At 39.9% G+C, this 16,338-nt stretch overlaps 2 protein-coding genes across 4 annotated transcripts; both read right to left on the minus strand.

Annotated features, from left to right (window-relative positions):
• Positions 1-674: 674 nt before the first annotated feature.
• On the minus strand, positions 675-7,493 carry LOC104422546 (protein NEDD1). Its single transcript, XM_010034905.2, has 10 exons — positions 7,052-7,493; positions 6,597-6,709; positions 5,640-5,900; positions 5,443-5,547; positions 4,851-4,916; positions 4,446-4,667; positions 2,681-3,259; positions 1,605-2,219; positions 1,190-1,366; positions 675-1,122 (listed from the first exon to the last, which is right to left on the minus strand). Exons 1-10 carry the CDS (start codon positions 7,212-7,214, stop codon positions 1,015-1,017), a joined length of 2,409 nt encoding a protein of 802 aa, XP_010033207.2. The 5' UTR covers positions 7,215-7,493; the 3' UTR covers positions 675-1,014.
• A 1,860-nt stretch (positions 7,494-9,353) lies between these two features.
• LOC104422547 (serine/threonine-protein phosphatase PP1 isozyme 3) lies at positions 9,354-13,259 on the minus strand. 3 transcript variants are annotated; one of them, XR_721218.3, is made up of 4 exons: positions 12,822-13,259; positions 10,694-11,256; positions 10,381-10,567; positions 9,354-9,778 (listed from the first exon to the last, which is right to left on the minus strand). XR_721218.3 is itself a non-coding variant. In XM_010034908.3 (4 exons), exons 1-3 carry the CDS (start codon positions 13,042-13,044, stop codon positions 10,410-10,412), a joined length of 975 nt encoding a protein of 324 aa, XP_010033210.1. In that variant the 5' UTR covers positions 13,045-13,255; the 3' UTR covers positions 9,354-9,762; positions 10,381-10,409. The 3 variants fall into 3 exon arrangements, 2 of the variants coding, with proteins under 2 accessions (XP_010033210.1, XP_010033209.1); XM_010034908.3 differs by having other exon boundaries at positions 9,354-9,762; positions 10,381-10,598; positions 12,822-13,255; XM_010034907.3 differs by having other exon boundaries at positions 10,381-10,598; positions 12,822-13,254.
• Positions 13,260-16,338: the final 3,079 nt, after the last annotated feature.

Genomic DNA, 16,338 nt, shown 5'->3' on the forward strand with positions numbered 1-16,338 from the left:
TGTCATGGGAGAAGCACAAAGGATTGGCCTTCTTTTGCAAACTCCTAAACTTACAGTTCAATTGCCCATTTTGGTTAACTGGTAATCTGTGCATAGCAATCACAGGATTTTTCGGTTAATTGTGCTTTTAAGGTTTTAAAATAAATCACAATCAGGTCTAGAGCACGCCCGCGGTAGAATTCAGAAGTGGGATTTTCGATGCTTGAATTCCACCCCACGGCGAGCTCTAGACTTGATTGGAGTTATCTTGAAACCTAAGTCCTTGAAGTCATCAATTGACCGACAACCAGACCTTAACTCTGATTTTTGCAATTATCCCACGTCAAATCAAGGCGAAACAAAATGGACTTGTACAATTATACCGTTGCCTATACATACTTTTGGATAAGAAATTTTGGAAGATCGAAAATGTTCATCTTTACCAATTCCCCGATCAAAACTCTGCCCAATTTTTCAGGAAGCTTTCAGTTGGCAATCGCGATCTTTACGCTCCCTCTCCCTTTCTTATTTCATGGGATTTTGTAAAGTGAAAGAGCAGTTAACTACTTCTGATACAAAATCCTGATTCGGAAATTCTATTGTGAAGCCAATACTACAGGAATTTCAAGCCTTCCCATCAATGTCTGAAGAAGGCTTCCTTAAGCACAATAGATCCTTATCAGTGAATCCTGACATTTGGAACACTATCACAGAAGAAAACCAATATCACTCGCCAAATTGAAGCTACGAATGAGCTCAAACGTATCTAATACATATTACACACAAACTTATGCTGGCTTGAAGAACATCATCACTCATCACCAGAATAGAATACCTCTGTACAACAGTGAATTCCTACATCACATAGACACTTGCATTTATCTCTCCTAGCATCTATGCACACCCCGCGTGAACTTTAATTGGAAAACTGTTGCTTTTCATTGAGTCAAACAAAAGCAATCGAGAGACTCTAACACTGAAAGGAGAGATTCAACCGTTTTCCGGCAAAAATTATCGAGCCAAAGTTCTCTTATTTCAAAGCAATTGGCGAAGCTGTTGATTTTCTCTGCGAAGACATTTGACTTCTTTCATCAACTCAGCTTGATTTTCAAGAATTGAGGCCATCACTCTCGACGTTTCCATCTGTTCAATGGAAGTGAAAAATAATCAGAGAAAATTGAGAGAGGAGGTAAAAAATGTATGAGCATACCTCTTGCATATGGAATTGTCTCAATATTTCAATGTGTAGATTTCTCATATCCTCGTGAATTGATTTCTGAAAGGAAACTAGGGTTTCTTCAAGGGTTCGTTGAAAGAGCTGCAATGTAAAGGAACTTCCCTGCTGTGAATCCATATGAGAGGTCCGCTGAAAATGTGGTATTCCTCCCTATAAAAGTGTCATATTACTGATTAGATCTTATCATACTGAACATGTACTAAGTAGCAGACAATAATCTGCCTCCAAAGCCACCACTAATAACTATTATTCATGAACAATGTAAAAATATATCCATCATAGGTGACATGAAAAGAAAGTAAATGGTACTCCCCCATCACGAGATAGAGACGAACATTTTTCATAGTCTCTAAAACAGAACATTATTCAAACACTTTTGAATGCTTACATTGATCGTTGGAAGAGTCCCCGATTCCAAAGCGGCTGATGTTTCTGACCTAGATAACAAACTGCTAATAAGCTCTTCCTTGGTTTCAACTCCCGTTTTCTTGGTTTTTGGTGAACCTACTGCAATGGATGGTCCGTCGCTGAAGGAAGAAGTAGTGCTTATTCTCTCAGCATAAGTGGAAAATCGCCGTGGCAGGGTCAAAGATGCCGTTCCAGAAGATTCCACTGTACTTTGTCCCATCACGCCTTTCGGCACAAAAGACAAGGACAATGAACTAGAGGGAGGGAGTTCTGAATATCCGAGTGGAGTCTCCTGAATGTTGGAAGCATCTTTACTCCGCAAATTTGGGTAATCGAAGTTTGAATTTGTTAAAGAGCTAATACTTGTTGGGCTCACTGATGAGGGAAAATCTTGGAATGAAAACATTGACCCTGATGTTTGACTTCCAGCTAATGTTCCAACACGGGATGGCAAATTGAGAGGCTGACGAAGATGAGCATATTTGTCCAATACCTTTTCCCCACCCCAAGCTTCTGGAGGAGTGACAGAAGAATCTTCACTCTTGGATGATGGAGGGGGAGTAGATCCAGGTGGTGTTAAAATTCGATTCTCATCCTGCACAAAGTAAAGAAACCCTACATAATTTTCACAAATAACTCCTATATGATGTGTGAATGGCACGATGTTTACTACAAGACAGCAACAATCCACCAGAGTTACTCTGGTGAAACAGAATGTCTTCTAACAAAATCCCACATAGAGTTAATCTAACAAAATAGGATGCCTTCTACTCTACATTGAGAGAAAAACTGGGAAATCCAGGAAAAGCTAACCAAACTATTAAAATCACTATGAAATAAGAATCATATCGAACTCCTAGACAGTTTGTATGAAGACATATAGGCCTGATCCATCCTCTACCTTCGCCTCAAAAGAGCCAAAACGTGAATCTGGCTCTCAATTACAGAAGCAAGTAAAAGTTGCAACACAGTCTCTATGAGCACAGTTACATTCAAAATGAGTATCAAAAAATGAAAGGCTATGGCATTTTCCTGGGACAAGTGAAAGTATCAAACCTGTCCTGAATTGGAGCTGGATTTCCAATCAAATATAGGATGAATGTTACTTCCATCCTCAGTAAAGGGATACCGCCGATTGGATGAAGGAAACAGCAGTGAAGAAGGTCTCTTATCAAGAGCAGAAAGATCTTTCTTCCTACCATCGTCATCATTCCATAGTTTATCAAGTGAGGGTGTAATTGGTTGGACGTCAACAAGGGGAGAGAAAACCTCCATGTCATCCTTTAGGTTAAATGTAGAACGCGGAGCATGCAACCTGGCCAATGTCCCACCAGGCCACAGATGGCTTCTGTTGGGTGTTTCCTCAGATGAAACCAAATTTTGCGTGCTCATGGTTAACCCATTGCTACTTGTCGTCAGTGAAGTTGCATCCAGAGAAAGACTTGATCGGCCAGGATTACGTGAGCCAGATACTGATGTAGACATTGTAAGGTTCGATGATGTTGCGGAGGGAAGTGGATCCGGCATAAGTATTGATTCTTCATCAGCACCTCCAAGAAGAGCAGTCTCAGCCGAACAATTACTCTCATTCACAATAACTGGTTTGGCTCTTTGCCAGCATAAACTTGTAACAGCCTAATTAATACCACAAAAACTCAGTATATAGTAAGACTAGGATACCAAGGCCTATTTTTTAAGGGAATTACTGAAGAGTTTCATCACCACATCATAGCGAAATTCTAAGTTTCAGAGCAATTTTAATAAAGCACAATAAAAGCCTGCAGCAGATATGCTTTTCCAGTCATTAATTACAAAATGTAGTTCCACAAGAAGCAGCAGATGCCATTACTGCCGTTCCATTCTGTCAAGCGGGAAGAGAATTACCATTATCCAATTAACACAGGAGTATATATCACCATACCAAAACCAGGGTAATTCCCCCAGTCGTTCATACAATGGGTATTTCCCTCGGTTGTTCATACAATTGGCACAATAATGTTCAAAAGTGGTCTTGAATTGGAAAGAGAAAGTTCAGCCAAATAAGTATAAATGAAAAAAAATACTTGGATTTTGAAACATGATGCCAGATTCAAAAACCAGCAGAGATTGCATTAAAATTCAGGAATCAAAACATGAGCATAATAGGTGGAGACCAAGCAGAGAAAGCAGAAAAATCAGCAATGCTCAATTTCAATCTTTTCTAGCAATATCTTAAAACTCATTTTATTTCAGGTATTCCCTCATACAAATGCCTTCCTGTATTGTCATATAACCCACTACCATCCAATGAACATCATGTGAGAAAGGGAGATTCATGCAAAAAATGCCTCATCATAGTGGTTATATTTGCATACCAACATGCTTCTCTATACAAGAAGACACACAGAGTGACCATCCCTTATGCATGTTAATCTCACATAGAATAAACAGGTTCGGTTATTGTTTTCTGGACCAGTGCTAGCCCATGCCCATTAACATATCCAACTCAATTTCATTCCTCATCAGGCCAACAATCCAAAGTCAAGAAAAAAGGGGAAAGAAGGTGATGTTCTACTTTGTAAAAGACATGGAAGGAACCATAAATAGTCAGAAGCAATTCTTGTGACAAAATAGTGTTAAAATGGCTTGATGGGTGCATTGGAGAGGAGAAACAGTTTAATGAGATACAAATAAACGAAGACTTGCTTAGATAGTTCTACATGCATACTAGGGGGACTATTCAAGACATGGAAAAAGATTTACAAAGAACCAACTACAAACAGACAAGTATCCAAGTTTGGAAGTTTCATGTCCAAAGGTAAATATAGAAAATATGGATCACCTCTGAACTATTATAAGCACGAAGAACAGTGAAAGGTTGAGGCTTTGCCCGGACATCATAAAAAACTATGCGACCGTTGCTGGTTCCCGCAGCCAATATCCATCCATCGTCTCTAAAAGCCAATGAAGAGAAAGGTGCTTCATAGGAAGTGCAGGAGGAGAACCTTCTAGATCCAGAGTCATAGGTATACAGTTTTTTATCGTAACCAACGCTGGCGATCATCTGCCACAGGAATTCTGGATATTAGAATCATGGACAGTGTTTAGATCATCAACAACAATGGGCAGACCTTATCAGAAAAAAGATAACAATCCTTCACATCCGCTATGCTCGTAGCTATCTAATATCCTCTTTCAAGAATAAGAACTAAAATGCAGGTCTCTGCTAGTGAGTGGTAGGACAAACCTTATCACTGGAGGGAGAGAAGCTAACACCAGCAGTTGGTGCAGAATGCTGCTTCAACCAAGCAATCTTAAGAGAAAACAAAGGAACCATTAAAAAATTACCTCGATATTTACTAAAATAAGAAACAGACTAGCCAACCATGTGGTGCTTGTGTGTGTTGTGGGTTTTCTTTCTTTTTTTTTTTTTGGGGGGGGGAACCGCAAATAAACTATTACTGGTTAACAGGTGAAAGAAGAGGCAGTCTGACGATGATGCTCATTCAAATTCAAATAAGATCGCCTTTCCAAAGACAGTGGAAAATCCAAAAGAACATGCTTAAAAAGAATAAAAATTCAGTTGGTCAATTGACTATCACTCAATAGAAATGGAGCCACAATCTGACATCTAAAGTTATATTGCCAATAGATTGGCAATCTAATTTGTACAGCTAATTCTCTTGAAGAGCTATTGACAATGACTACAGAAAATGTCAAGATTTTCAACTATCCATGATTTTCTACAAGCGTAGCTTTGAACAGGAAAAGCCACAGTATAAAATGGCACAGGTAGGTATTAAAAATAAACAAGTTCACAGGGCAACATAAAAGTAAACCTTGGGGCTACGACCAGTAGTGTCCCACAGATTAACTGTCCCATCATCGCCAGCAGTTACCAAAAGGTGTCGACTAATCCTCGAGTAGTCGAGTACCCTAAGTACCTGGTCTTGAATCATCCAGCAAAGTAAAATTAGTCTACAAAGCAGAGCCAGGAAGCACCACGCTGCAGGTTTAGACGGAAACAATAAATGACCTGCGTATTGGGGTCCTTGAGTTCAGCTGCCCTTGCACCAGATGCAAGGTTGTGAAGAATGAGGTCTCCACTAATACTGATAGAAGCCAAGTGCTCATCCTTACAGTTGTACATGGCACCTGTTATCGTATTGGTATGACCCTTTAACCCTTTAATGCAACGCTTCCTCTGCAAATCCCATATTCTTACAACTTTATCACTTCCCCCCGAGCATATGTATCTAGATCCCTTGTTGCTAAAGCTAATAGCCGTGATAGATTCCTGAAAGTCGAGACAATTACAGTAAGTCAATTACATGGCCATATAGCATGACAAATATGAAAATTGAGCCCTTTTTATATGTGATACTCAGGCAACATGTTAGTTTCTTACCCAATGAGTCAGAATTGCGTAAAAGAGCAAGAAAATAGTAACCCAACTGCCCCTCCCCCCCCTCAAAAAAAAAAATTTATGTGAAAGATCAACTGGAATGGTTAGTCATCAATAATTGCAAATCAGCAATGCAGGATTTTCTATCCATGCCAAAAAAGTCTTGCAACTGTATTCATGTACATTGTACAAGTTAAGTCATTAAATCTGCTTCGAGATCATGGGTAACAATTTCTAGAGTCTAAAAAATTGAATCATTAGACCTTTCTGCTAATCAATATGTTCTAAGCCCTACCAGAAAGCAAGACAAATGGGATAGAAACGGTGTTTTATTTTTCTTTCTTTGGTATGCTAAATATGGAGGAGCAAGTTCTCAGAAATAGTGGCTGTAAAAGGGACGTGTTTTTGGACACAAAAATTCAAAGTAGATGAGCTTTGCCGCTCTTGACATCCCAAACCTACCGCAAGGCACGAGTACAAACAACAGGAAATAGTAACCACTCATATAGGAATAGAGAACAACCGCCTGTGAGCCCTTTTTAGCTTGAATTAACAATAGGGAAAGAACTAAAGAATCAATCTGGGTACCTCGGTGTTGTCTCCACCGTCTGCCCCAGACACTGATAATGTCCCCATGCTTTGCCCATTTTTCCTCCACAACGAGATCTTCCCATCTTCCCCAGCACTAGCAACAACTAAATCTGCAAATCACCGAATAAAATTAGCACAGGGCCCAATATGAACTCTCGTTAATCCTCTCTATACACGCCAACAGACACAACTCCACATGAAATTCTCCTCGTTTCACACACAGCCAAACACTCCCGCGCCAGTCACAGCGATCGGCGAGCAGCTGAACTCCTCATTCCCATCACCACAAGCCTATCACTCTCGCAAAGACCGAGCGATCACGCAATCCCCCACTTCGGCTCAATAAAGCCATCGAATTCCGCCGACAAGAGCGCAAAAAACGCGGAAACGAAGAACGCTCGAAGCTAAACCTAAAATTCCCCGCCCCCCAAAAAAAAAAAAACGCCACTCACTAGTGTGATTCCACTTGACGGAGTGAACAGGGCTGCCGGGCGACGGCGCGTAGCTCAGGGCGCACGGGTCCCCGGCCTCCACGGACACGTCGAACAGCTTCACGGTGTCGCCGCCACTCGCGGCCAGGAACGCCGTCGCCGGATCCATCACGCTCTTCATCATCGCCTCCGGCTCGCCTCCGGCGAAGTCCCTCGGCGGGCGGGCCGAAATCGACGACGGGAAACGAGAGACAGGGCGGCGGAATCCCTCCGCTCGCAGATTGGCGGCCAATGCGGGTTCCGAGAATTGCAGGGATTGCAGTCGATTTGGGGAATTGGAGAAGGTGGAGAAGATCTTCGATTTTGCAGAGGAGGGAGCAAAACCCTACGTCTGGAGTATGGAACGGGAGTGAAGGCGAGAGTTCGGCCAAAAAATTTAAAAATGGATGGAGAAGGTGGTGATTGGGCGCCTTCCCAAGTCCATCTTTTTTGCCAAGTTATATATATAAAAATAGTGATTTTTTTAGTCACATTTATCTTATTTTTACCTTCCCAAAACTATAGAATGAATAATAAAAGATAAGATAAAACATCAAATTAGCATTTTTTTTTTTTTGTAACATCTGATTCCAATATGCTAGGTAGTTCCTACAAAAATCAGGTTGGAATAACAGTAAGTAACTAATATGAGTATGTTATAATTATAAATTTTTCGACGATCTCCCGTTGTTATTTTAAGATGTAATATCCAAGAGCTTGTTTGGTTAAGCTTTTGGAAAAGAGAAAAATGATCATTTCTCTTTCGGAGAAACTCGAGATACTATTTGAATTTCACGAAGTTGTGAATATGTTTATGTGTGAATTTATCCGTTAACATTTGTATATTGTGAAAGTTTCGAATAAAGGAAAATGTTAAAGTGACATCTATTGTGAAATTCAAATTAAACATATAGCAAGGAGTATAGATATACCTTAGAATGAAACCTTCTTTTTTATGTTTTAAGCCCTCAGCTCAAAATGAGTATCGCAGTCTCGTAGACAATGCCATGTGGGGAGTGGTTTATATTTACAAATCAAGTCGTAATTTCTTTTTCATTTGATTCGACGTGAGACTTGAGGTGTTAAAAGGCTTTATCAAAAAATTAATTCACCATTTTAAAAGACAATGTTCAGTTTGTGCGTGCAACATCTGGCCTTTTGTAAACTAGGAAAATCCACAACCTTAAAAAAGTAAAAATAAAAAGGCATCAGTGTTAGTCAAATCCATTTGAGAATTGAAAAGATCATAAAAGTTAGTAGCATCACATAATAAAAATTACTTCAATATTTGCTAACTCGTCAATAGACTTTTTTGTATTAGTTTTTAATAACTACAAGTGTAGGGGCAAATCCACGCGATTCCTTTTTTTTTTTTTGGTCAAAACCACGCGATTCCTTTTTGAGACTATCAAATGGATAATTCCACTAAATTTTCACGATTTACGGATTCAAATTATCAAATTAATTTTTTTTTCTTTAAAAAAGAACCCTTTGCCATAGAACCCGAGAATGATACGTAAAAAGTTCCTCGCGTCCAATCTTCTAAACTCGGCTTTCTTTTTGTTGCGTAGCTTAATAACAATCTCTTCTTCACCTTGGCCAGAAAGTACGTTCCCCACGAAAGTTCTCCTTTCTTTCGACAACAGAAATTCAAAATAAGCATTGCCCACTTGGCTAAATTCCATCTAAACTCGAGGGTCGCTTCAGATTCTAAGCTACTTCTCAGCACCAGCTAAACATCAACGTCAGAAAATTAGCAGTTGGCCTCGTTTTGTGGGACAAAAGATAATCATGGTACCTAAAAGAAGTGTGCCTTTAGCCCGTCATGGACAAGTTGAAAACTCATGATGGGTAATCACAAATTCACAGCTCAGCAATGACTCAATCTCTCCTTCTTTCATCCTTTTTTGGGGGTCTTGCTGCATCTCCTGTAGAATCGGTTGAACTTGGGAGGCCAGTTGCAATCTTCTTGTCTGGGCCATGATTGAACTCCCCATTAACAGCGACCCCACAAGCCCCTCCAATGGCGATGGGAGGCAAGTAATTATAATGTCCGGCCAGCTCCTGTTGATTAGTGCGGCACGATATATCGACACGCGCATAAAGAATAACCTCTCATTCTCATTTCCTGATATAAAACTAGACAGACCGTGTTTGTCATCGTTGGCGCAGCATTTTCAGAAAAGAATGATGTGGACAGGCTTATGTGATCAAGTGCCGGCACAGCTGTTTCTAAATGTGAGTGGCTTAGCATAGTTAAGAGAAATATCCAACACATTAGAGGTCAATAAGGAAAATCGCACACCAGCCATTGTGAGGGTCTTACAGGAATATAACCGGAGCATTTAAAAAAAACTTTGAATATTAATAGCAAGAGAGCGCATTCTAATGCATCTGTAGGTGCCAAAATGCCATCCCCTTTCTTTTCCTCCCTAACAAACAGCTCAATCAATATAGACATCATTACCAGGAAAGACTACCCTTCACAAGGATCTTGATTAAACATACCTAGGCCAGTTACATAAACAAGTACAGTGGATAAATTACTGCAGAATGGCATTTATTTGCGCCCAACAAGTTGTCTTCACAGCGGCATCTGGACGGTCTTTCAAACAGCAGACTGGAATTTACACCAAATGCAGATGTTAAAAAGCCATATAATAGCAATCTTCAGATTTTTGCCACTTCCTGAGCTGCGAGGGAATTTTTCTGCATTAGAGGAGCAGCAAGAACAGAGGACACCAGGATCGGAATCAGTCATCCATTACAACATCTGCTATACTTGGTTTCACTTCTATCTACTTCCAGAAATTATTCATCGTGACAAAAGATAGAAAGTGAGTCGCTAGACGATGGCACGAAATTTGTACACTTGGTCGACTTCTTTGAATAAGATAACATCCCGATTTCGGAGACTGATTCTCACCACCAGAATATACAAAAGTAATGCAGAAATCTCCAATCTAGCCACACTAACCAATGGAGTATTCTCAAGATATTTTGGTATTATATAGTTGAAAATACTAGGAATAGCACTAATGCATAGATACTCCATTTGTATCAACCCCTTGGGTAAAACCAAAAAATAGGCAAAAGAGAATGAGATGGATTAAACTAATTACTACGAAGCAGCCACGACTAACAAACTGGGCATGAATGCAGTTGAGAAATAAAGCAAGAAAACAATCATCACGACTAGCAACTGTTCTGACTGTGAAGATATTGATGCAAGTTTCCACCTAAACTGAAATGAAAGTACTGCTACAACATCATAAAAAATGTAAAAAGACATAGAGCTGCATTGATCGGACCTCATCGAAGAATTACAGTAGAGCAACCATCACATCTTTGTCAACATCAATGACTTAGCTTTCTTTTCTGCTGGCTTAAGAATTTGGAAGGAGCACATCAAATTCTCGTCAACACTCATCATTGCACCGGCATTATCAAATTCACCACAGTAGTTTGGAGCTGAAAATATAGTCACTAGTTGCCTATCTGCGAAAAATTCATATCCGTCTTCAACAACCTAGGTCCAATAACCAATTTTTTCAGGATAAAATACATTAGAATGATTCAAAAAATGGAAAGATATAACAACAAAGAGAACATGAAAGGCCATACCTGATGAGCCCGACAAACAAGGTCCAAATCATGCTTTGTTAAGAATTCTGATACTTTATCTGCACCAAAGGTGTATGAGACTCCTCTGTCATTCATACCCCATCCTTTCATATCCCTACCACCAGGATCAGACCAAAGCAGATCACACAGCAGACCCGTGTCAGGAATAACAGTTGGGCGTGATAGATTTCTTATTTGATCCAAGTTTGACAGATCAGGAGAAAGACCACCATGCATGCAGAGTATTTTGTCATCAATAAGAGCCGCGACTGGGAGGCAATTGAAACATTCGGTAAAAGATTTCCAAAGTCTCACATTAAAACGCCGCTTGCATTCATCATAAAAACCATATATCCTATTAATAGAAGCACATTCATGATTTCCTCTCAGAAGAAAGAAGTTCTCTGGGTACTTAATCTTATAGGCAAGCAGAAGGCATATGGTCTCCAAATTCTGCTTGCCACGATCCACATAGTCTCCTAGAAATAAGTAATTGGCAATAGGGGGAAAACCGCCATACTCGAAAAGCCTCAGTAAGTCACTGTACTGTCCATGGATGTCACCTAAAGCCCAAAAGAAATATTAACATAATGATAGCATGATAACATGAACACAAGTTAAGTGCAAATGTATTTGAAAATCCGCCACTATGCTCCCGCAGACCCCCACTGCATGCACATAACATTACTCCAACGAAGAAACAGAAATAGTCAGTCAGCAAACTGATGCACTAAGAAGCAGCCACTTTTCATTGTACAGGAGCAAAGGTATACTCTTTTTCCCACGGAGAATTTCTAATTCAATCGATGTTTTACAATTGTTAATGAAGCAATAAACAAATCACTCTTCCACATGAAAAATAAAATAAAAATTAATAGCTATGAAACGATGTGCTGGAACTTAGTGCAAGTTTGGGGAGGCTTTCACCTTTTCATATTTGCTTATGTCTTTTCTCATAGAGTTTGGAATTGTAAATTTTTTAAACATCTAAAGCTTTACAAAAATAAAAATTAGGTTTGAGAGTTCTTTGGAATTAATTCAACATAATTTTTGAAATTTAATTCTTTTTGATTTGGGCAAAAAAGGCAAAGTTTAAGATGAAAAGCAAAGAAGTATTTTTTGACTGGCTCTCCCTTACACAGAGTTCAGTTTTAACCTATTTGGGAAAGGTTATGTCATTGTCAATGCAATGTCGACAAGTTGTCAACATTCAATTCAAGACATCGTCGGTTTATGACAATCCTTCTCTCTATCAAAGCATAGCCACACCCTCATCCTTCTTGAGCTTGTTGAATAACTTTTCTGCAAAGATTTGTTAATTTCACAATTTCAGACCATGAGCCAACAAATCCCCTCCCATGTGCCAATGGATACGCAAATCAAATTTGTGGTAACATTCACGATGATCATCATTAAACTTAAGAGATCTGATTCAAGTTATGTTCTTTCGTTAAAGGGCTACCCCCTGAACATCACTAAATTGACATATTAGGTCTCAACGCAACACTTACTCAAGCCAACGCTGAAGAACACACAATCTAGCACCCTAACAATTCTGAATAGCAATAAACTTCTAGAGCCTGCACAGTATTATTCAAAACTGAGTCCTCTTCCCTCGGTTCTCATCACACTAATTCAAATTCCAGCCCTTTACCAAACAATTCGCTTCCTAAACCCTCGACATCCCCCCCTGCAAACTTAGTTTCCAAGAATATTACCCTAAACACCCGATCGAGCCTACATTTCGAGGAGGGAGGCACACACGACCGGCCATTCAGTCTTAGTTCCTCGTACGAAATGATCGCACTTAACACTCCAATACAAGTCAGTTACATTATCAGATGGCTTAAAAACAATTAGCATGAACAAAGGATTTTCGTTTCCTGATGCGATAATACGAGAGGCGAAATTCGCGGGGGCTTTTCCCTCAGGCACAGTCCGAGCCTGCAAAACTCTCATCTCCATCAGCAATCCAAACACCGACAAAACCAATGAACAAAACACGACATTCACATCAAATCGAACGCCGACAAATCGCGAAATCACCGAACTTTCGCGGCTCGGGGGCTCAACGGGCGTAACAACCGCGCGACAATCCACAAGAAGGACTCGAGACTACGGACGGTACCGCAAATCTTGATCGGCGCCTCGAGCTCCAGCAGGTTGGGCTGCTGCATGAAGATATCCCGGGACGCGACGCAGAGATCCCTGATCTCCGCCTCCGAGAGCTGCACCTGCTTCCCGGGCCTCGACGATCGGACGTCGACGAGCCGCCCGATGATGTCGTCCAGCGCGGCGGGGTCCATCGCCCCGCCGCCGCCGCCGCCGCCGCCCTGCGCTTGCGCCGCCATCGACGACGGGTGGGTGGGAGCGTCGCGTCTCCCTCGGGGAACTCCCTTCGATCGTGCTGCTGGGGTTTGGGGGGCGGAAGAGGTTACGAAGCTCGCTCGTTCATGGAGTCTTCGGTCTGGTCGAGGGGATAGGGAGGATTTTCTAGGGCGAATAAAGAAGAGTTTTTCCCGAGGAAAAGTGCGAGAAAGCGAAACGCAGGAATCATAAAGAATTCTTTTGCTGATAAATAAATAAATCAATCAAGGGATTTGCAGAGATGGTCGTGGAGCGTTTGGAAATTTTGCATTGAGGGGCAATTTCGGAAATTCAATTTTTATTGAGGTATTGTAAAAAATTTTAATTTAAAATCCGGCCATAGAAGAAAAAATATGCTTTGATCGCGAAACATTATAGGTACATGCGAAGGCGCTGGTCAATTTTCAAAATGGAAAATGACACGTATAGCATGTGAACTTTAATTCAATTTGTAATATTTTTGAATTTGAATTTGTTCAATATAATTCATAAACTTTCGATACATGTTTAATATAATATCTAGACTAGACAAAAAATTTCGATGTTGGCCATGACCTTAAATTGAACATTTCAAAAGCTAAATTGAATGTGTACTAAAAGTTTATAGACTACATTAAACAAATTAAAATTTTAAGGATCACATTGAACATTGAGCTAAAGTTCAAAGATTACATTGAATAAATTAATAATTTAATGAGTACATTATATATTGGGTTAAAGTTTACGAAAAATGAATGATTTAAAAAATATGTTACTAAAAATAATCAATTGTATCACTTGCAATGATTATTTAATAATATTGGTTTAATGATAGACAACAATTTATAACTAACCATATGAAAAAGTAGCAAAAAAATCATAAACATATTATATTAATATCAATTCGGTCTTAAATATTTCGATTTGATCAATTTAGTCATAAACATTTTTATATTAGTACAAATTTAGTTAATTTGATAAATTTAGGCCAAAAACTATTGATGTGGATGCCAATAGTTCTACATGACATGATCGATACTAACGTTACCAAATTTTATAATTTTTAAATATCTTTAGAATTTTTGTCATTTTTTTCCTATTTTCTCTTTTGTTTTTGTTTTTTTTACACTGTTAGTTGGCAATGTCTCCGATCGACCATTGCTAGCCATAGACAAGGGCTTGTGACCCTCAACTAGTAGGTATTGTGGCCCATTGGCCCTTGCCCACCATGAGTGGGGGTCAATGCCTGTTGCTCATGGCTGGTGAGTGTTGCAATGCCCTTGCCTAGTTTGGGTGATAGCGTCACAGTCCTCATTGGCCATCAAGTGAGGGTTTTAGCTCTCGCCCTCGTTTAGATCTAGGCAGAGGCTTGATGGGTTGGCAAGGGTCACGATGCTGTCGCCCAAACTAGCTTTTGGCCAATGATGGTTGGCTAGCGACCTCACCGACATAGGGTAAAGAAAAAGAAAAAAAAAAGAAGGAAAAGAAAAGAGAAAAATATTAAAAACCTATAAAAAAAATTTCACGTCGACACTAGCCTTATTATGTAGGACCACCAGAGTTCATGTCATCAATTTCTGACCTAAATTGACGGGAAGGACTGATTAGTATAATGAAAAAATATTTAGGGCTTAATCAATTCAATTAAAATGTTTAAAATTAAATCAATATCATAGGTTTATGATTTTTTTTTGTCTTTTCCCCAAAAATATTCATGAGCAATAAAAACCATTTTTCGTTTATTTATTTTTATAAGTAATACGAGTGATCACTTTAATTGTCTAAATTATTTATTTTTTCATGAAACAAATGGAGCCTAAACGAAAATAAGATTATTGGGCATCCCACCTAGTAAGTGCAAATTATAAATTATAACTTTCGAAATTCTCTCTCCCCTTGAGGTTCGATCGTACCATATACCCTTGGGTTCATAAAATTCTCATGGTAAGGTTGTATGGTATATTTCGTTGCCCCCCACACACATACATAGGCTTCGTTTGGCAACCACTTTGCCAAGTATCTTTGAGCCCCTAAAGATCTTTAGGCTAAAGTGGGGTGTTTGGCAAAAACATTTGAAGCCCCCTTTGAGAAGGCCGGCCTAGTGAAGCGCCTGAAAGCCCAAGGCGTTTTTGCGCCTTGGGCATTTCACTTTCTCGGTAAGTTGAGGGTACTGTTCATTTTTTTTTTTCGAAATTATCCTTACGAACTTTTTGTTTTTCCGTTTTTTGCCCTTGTGAGGAGTACTGTTCATCTTCTTCGTCGAGGGTGGCCGGCGACGGTGATCGGGTCGCGCGACCCGAGCGCCCCTCGCCGAGGTCCCGACCTCGGGCGAGGGTTGCGTAGTCTCGCGACGGCCAATCGGGGTTCTCGGAGGTCGAGGCGGCGTCGCGCGACGTGCGCGACCTCGCCGGCCCGATCCGTGGTCGCCGGAGGTCGCGACGGCGTCACGCGACCTTGTTGGCCTAGATCCGTGGTTGCCTGAGGTCGCGACGGCATCGCGCGACCTCGCCGGCCCTGTGATCCCCGGGTCGCCAGGTCGCGGGTCGCCGCCGCCGGATGCCGCATGTTCTTTTTGGTTTTCATTTTTTTTTTTTTTTTTTTTTTATATATATATATATATATATATATATATATATATTTACAAAAGTCCTTTGTCCTCAAACACCATTTTGTTCAAAGGTACTTCAGAAAGGGCTTTTAAATTACAATTTACCTAACACAATTTGCATTTTGGAAAACACATTTAACTTAAAGGTTTTTGCATTTTCCTAAAGACTTTCCCCAAAAGTCTTCCCAAATGCACCCATAGTTATGTTTCTCTCCACTCGTCCGTCTCTTGATAATTTTTATTGAATTTATGCTAACGTTTATCATCCATAAGAAATCTTGAAATGAAAACACTCACACTTGCAAACAAAATGAAAAATAATTACTAAAATTAAATAATGTTCATATGTGTATATGAGCATCTCATCCATGGCGATTCTTTTCAAGGCCAGCATGTTATAGTTTCCTCAGTCCTTTGTCTTTCGCTCTCTGTTCCATCCGCTTCCCTTCCTCAGTCGTACCGACATAACTTCGGAATTGCAAAATTGTCATTTACATCGTTTGAATCCGATCAGAGACATGTCGTTCACGACAAGGTATAGAAAGTTAAAAAAAGAAAAGAAAAAGACAAGACTAATTCCATGAGAACTGGGGATGTCAGAAATGAATTTTTCATGTATCTTTAGTTCAATTCAAACCTCGATTCGGATAATAAAAATAATCCTTTTCATATTTATTTTGAGTTGATTCTG

This window comes from Eucalyptus grandis, chromosome 10 (genome assembly GCF_016545825.1).
Source record: "Eucalyptus grandis isolate ANBG69807.140 chromosome 10, ASM1654582v1, whole genome shotgun sequence".
Classification (NCBI taxonomy): Eukaryota; Viridiplantae; Streptophyta; class Magnoliopsida; order Myrtales; family Myrtaceae; genus Eucalyptus; species Eucalyptus grandis.